The sequence below is a fragment of the Helianthus annuus genome, chromosome 14 (genome assembly GCF_002127325.2).
Source record: "Helianthus annuus cultivar XRQ/B chromosome 14, HanXRQr2.0-SUNRISE, whole genome shotgun sequence".
Classification (NCBI taxonomy): Eukaryota; Viridiplantae; Streptophyta; class Magnoliopsida; order Asterales; family Asteraceae; genus Helianthus; species Helianthus annuus.
Window position 1 is genome coordinate 157,202,682 of NC_035446.2, and position 4,806 is coordinate 157,207,487.

At 37.3% G+C, this 4,806-nt stretch overlaps 2 protein-coding genes across 2 annotated transcripts; one reads left to right on the forward strand and one right to left on the reverse strand.

The window, feature by feature from the left end:
• The first annotated feature begins 243 nt into the window (after positions 1–243).
• On the forward strand, positions 244–2,124 carry LOC110888527 (putative pentatricopeptide repeat-containing protein At1g12700, mitochondrial). Its single transcript, XM_022136051.2, has one exon. The coding sequence runs from the start codon at positions 307–309 to the stop codon at positions 2,080–2,082; it is 1,776 nt and encodes a 591-aa protein (XP_021991743.1). The 5' UTR covers positions 244–306; the 3' UTR covers positions 2,083–2,124.
• A 763-nt stretch (positions 2,125–2,887) lies between these two features.
• LOC110890655 (40S ribosomal protein S17) lies at positions 2,888–4,806 on the reverse strand. The gene is made up of 2 exons (XM_022138274.2): positions 4,669–4,806; positions 2,888–3,535 (listed from the first exon to the last, which is right to left on the reverse strand). Exon 2 carries the CDS (start codon positions 3,497–3,499, stop codon positions 3,068–3,070), a length of 432 nt encoding a protein of 143 aa, XP_021993966.1. The 5' UTR covers positions 3,500–3,535; positions 4,669–4,806; the 3' UTR covers positions 2,888–3,067.

The window sequence follows — 4,806 nt, forward strand, 5'->3', positions numbered from 1 at the left end:
ATGGAATAGAATCCTTCTTACCCTTCTTATTTATTTTATCCTTTGTATTTGATCCTAACCCTATAACTTTACAGTGTAAAACTAATAAAAAACGAAAAAAAATTGGGCCCCCGATGGGTTTGGGCCCTGAGCCGCCACCCATCCCGCCCACCCTTCGGGTCGGCTCTATCATAGTATCCAACTAGTTATAACATACTTGTTTGTTTTTATTTTTAATTTTATATATGAGTCTTTTAGTAGAAATCGTTTATCCCCCCTCTTTCATTCGGTCAAATAGGTTTCTCTTCAGTCTGATTGATTAGATAAATGAAAGTAAGGTTGATGAACTGCACGAGAAGAATTGGACTTCGTTATTACTCTACTGCTTCACCTTCAACCTCTCATCTCAACCAAAGAATTCTCCATCTTAAAAATGGTTCAGGACCCACCAAGGTGAATGACGCCCTCCAACTGTTTGATGAAATGCTTCAAAGACAACCTCCACCTTCCATCATCAAATTTACTCAGTTGATTTCTGTTATTGTAAAGGATAAGCAATACTCCACTGCTCTTTCACTTTTTAAGAAAGTAAATTTGATGGGTATTCCTAGTGATCTTTATGCCATGAATATATCTATCAACTGTCATTGCCGGTTGAATCAAGTTTCTTATGGTTTTGCCTTACTAGCAACCCTTTTCAAGCAAGGTTATTCACCCACTTTGTCCACCTATAACACTCTCATTAATGGGCTTGTTCTTGCTGATCGAGTTTTTGAAGCGGTTGAGTTGTTCAAGAAACTGCTTAGAGAGAAAGTTTGTGAGCCTGATCAGATTACGTTTGGAATCGTTATTAATGGACTGTGTAAAGTAGGTCACACTAGCAAGGCCCTTGAACTGCTCAGGTTCATGGAATCAGTCTCTTGTAAATGTAAACCATATGTAGAACAGTACAATGCAGTCATTGACAGCCTTTGCAAAGACAAGATGGTTGATCGTGCGTTAGAACTATTTGCCATCATGACCCAAAAAGGCGTCATTGCAAGTGTTATCACTTACAACTCTTTGATTCATGGTCTGTGTAACTTTGGTAGAGAGACAGAAGCTGCACAAATGTTGAGAGATATGGAGGAGGAAGGAGTATATCCAAGAGTGGATACATTTAATATCTTGGTGGATTCTTTTTGTAAGAAAGGATCTGTAAAAGATGCAGAGCTTGCTGTACAAGCAATGGTACGAAGAGGACTACATCCAGATGTAATCACTTATAGTGCACTAATTGATGGATATTGTTTACGTGGTGAAATAGATGAAGCAGAGAAAGTTATAGATCGCATGATGGAAAGGGATATTGTGCCCAACATCATCACATATAGCAGGCTCATAGATGGATACTGTAAGAAGAAGAGAATCCACAAGGCCTGGCGTCTCTTTCAAGAAATCCAAGACAAGGGTTTGATTCCTGACGTTGTTACTTATAGTAGCATGTTACAAGGTTTGTTTGAATCAGGGAATCCTGCAGCGGCTAGAGAATTGTTTAACACGATGCAAGAAAAGGGTCCGGCTCCCAATATATGCACCTATCGTATCTTGTTCCATGGAATGTGCAAAAACTCCCAGTGTTCTGATGCCTTGGCTCTCTTTCGATCACTGGAAAGCAAAGAACTGATGGAAGATGTATGGTTGTATAATTTATTGATTGACGGTTGTAGCAAATGTGGGAACCCTAGCTTGGCTATGGATCTGTTTGATGAACTCTGTTTAAAAGGATTGAAACCGAATGTTAGGACATATACAGTGATGATAAACGTGTATTGCCAAGAAGGGTTATTTGGTAAAGCGAAAGAATTGCTTAGAAAGATGGAAGAAAATGGTTGTTTGCCAAATAGCGTCACATACAATGTTCTTGTTCAAGAGTTGTTGAAGAAAAACGAGTGTCAGGAGGCAGAGATATTTCTTGAAGAAATGATAAACCGAGGTTTTATGCCTGATCATGCTACTTTTGAGAATTTACTAGTCCGGATCCCAAACGTAGGAAAAGATTCTCGTTTGCGAACTATTGTTCTAAAGCTAACAAGTGTAGAAAGAAAAGATGGCAGAACATGATCATCGAAATTTGCCAACTAATAAGATACCCAAATATTATGCGTGTCACAAAAGCAACCCTACCCGTGTCAACATAACAATACCAAAGGGTCCAAACCAAAGATCTTAAACCGGATGAGCCGATATATATATATTTTGTTTTTTTGTCCTAACAACAAATATAATTATTGCTTGAAAATTCATAGAAATAACAACATTATGCAAATTTAAAAACTAAAAAAGGCATGCCTTTTGTTTCCAACAACAAATGCTTGACGAAGTTGTCTGTATCCCGACATGTAATGTTCCAATGAGAACGATAGCTGCCGTATAGCTTCCCTTTTCTCTTCGGCTGTATCCGACATAACTTCCTTCTGCGTGTCAACCTCTCGTTCCAATTCCATCACTTTCAGTTTTAGTTCATTTGTTAACCTTTTGTGCGTTATCAAATGACAAAAGCACCCTCTCGTGCTCATGTTGTAGTGAATTCAAGTTGGTCTCAAATTCTCGTACTATATTGTCCTGACAACTTTTCTCGGCTCGAAGTGTATCAAGCTGAGCAGTGACTCCATCTTTCTTTAACTTCAAAGGGTCCAAATCTTTATTCAAATCATCAACTGACTTACATTTTTCCCTTGGTTCTGTTTGCAACCTTTCAATATTAGTATTCCAGTTTTCTTTTTCCTTATGTGCGCTTTTCAGTAGTGAGATTTCATACATTGACTGGTTAATCTTTGTATGTAATTCTGTGATTTGATCATCCAATTAAACTGGAATACAATATATGTGTGTGTGCGCGCGCGCGTCTGTAAATGGAACTCGCATAAAAGTCGATAAGAAAGTTAACCAAAAAATCAAATTTGTAATACTTTTTCCATGTTGGAATTTAAGCAACAAAATATCACAATGAGGACCTGCTCATTGTTGATCCAATTAAACTGTTTTACCAAGTCACAATCACCATCTCAAAAAACATGAATCTTTAATCAAAAGAAACAACGCATTTTTAATATCTTCTTGTTGCACCACCGCCCCGACCAAAAGCGGGAACTGACGGCAAAGCCTGTGGCTCAACAGAAGCCTTGACAACACCAGGAAGATCACCCATTCCCAGAGCATTAAGCATTTCAATGGTCTCTTTATCAACTTCAATCAGATCAGTTTTGATAGCAGACTCATCAGGCACAAAGTCCATGCGTCTCTCCCTCTCTTCCTCCTGTAGCTTCAATGATATACCCCTCACGGGTCCTTTCTGGATTCGCTTCATGAGATGAGTAGAGAAGCCGGCAATCTTGTTTCTAAGACGTTTCGATGGAATGATAGCCACTTCTTCCAGAATCTTCTTGTTGGTATGGAAGTCGAGAGTCATTTTCCCGTAGTACCTCTCGATCACTACTCTAGAGGATTTCTTAACGGTTTTGGTTCGTACACGACCCATTCTTTAGCTCCTCCTAGTAGTTATATTAATCTCAAACTGAAATTAATGAAGTAAACAAAATTAATATCATAATTGGATATTGATGAGTACAAAAAGGATTAAGCAAGATCATACTATCGTAAATCACTATAGATATTCTAAAAGCAGAATTAGAAAGTTGACTGATAATAAACATTAAACTTCTTTTAAGAAAACCCAACCAATATTGTCCGTTTTACCTACAAGAAGCCGATGTGTACATGGCATGGTTGTAAAAATCTCAACTAGACGCCGATTAATCACAATTAATCCAGATTAATTCATGATAAATCCTGATTAATCGCTGGTCCCTACCACACCGTCTGACTAGCAACTAGGGATTACTATAACACTGGTACATGGTATGTCTGTGTGTATGGTATGTAAGTGTGTGTATGTATGGTACATGTGTGTGTAAATTTTGTTAATTCTAAAATTTAAAGATAAACAAAAAGAGAACTTTAGTGACTTTAATTTACAGGGGTAAGTTAATGTACAAAGGACTTCTAGCTTACAAAGTAATTAGGCATGAAGGATTTCAAATTCCGCACGAAGGAAATAACAAATGAAAATTAAGCATGAAAAAAAATCAAAATTACACACCTAGTAAAATCCTTTTTTACATTTGTACATTAACAGCCCTTTGTATTCTAATCTTATACTATTTTATGTAGTACTTAATTTCACTTTATCGAACTTTTTTAAACCGGTTACCGGTTAAACTTCACCGGTTTATAGGTTAGGATTTTAGACATGCTAAAACCAGTTACCAAGAGTAACCGGTTTTGACCATGTTGACCAAAAACCGGTTCAGTTATAAGACCATGGGTTGCCACATAGGCTTCCCCGAACCCACACCCCATGGTCTAACAATCCAACAATAGTTTTAAGATTAAATCCGTACACAATGTTTAGAACCAATCCAACATTCATGACTCCTAATACAGAAATGGCTACATGACAAGACGATCAGATGTGTTTCAAAATTTCAAATTCAAAAGCCCTAATATGAACGAAATGCATATATATAATCCAGTTGTCATTCAATTTGAATATTATGCACATAGTATTTGCATTAATTCTAAAAACAAAACTGAGCATATGAAACATAGAGTAAATGAAAAGGCGGCAAATAACGGAGAATGGCATACCTATACTGGTGGTTCCGGTAACTAGCAGCGGCGCACTCTCCCGTGAAAACGAAACCTAAAAGCCTAACCTATGAATTAAATACGTCTGTCAAGGGCAGACTCGTCTTTTTCTTATATTTTTCTTTTCTTTTTTTGCTT

Excerpts from the sequence above, each read along its gene's own strand:
- LOC110890655 (XM_022138274.2), bottom strand. The coding sequence starts at position 3,499 with ATGGGTCGTGTACGAACCAAAACCGTTAAGAAATCCTCTAGAGTAGTG.
- LOC110888527 (XM_022136051.2), top strand. The coding sequence starts at position 307 with ATGAAAGTAAGGTTGATGAACTGCACGAGAAGAATTGGACTTCGTTAT.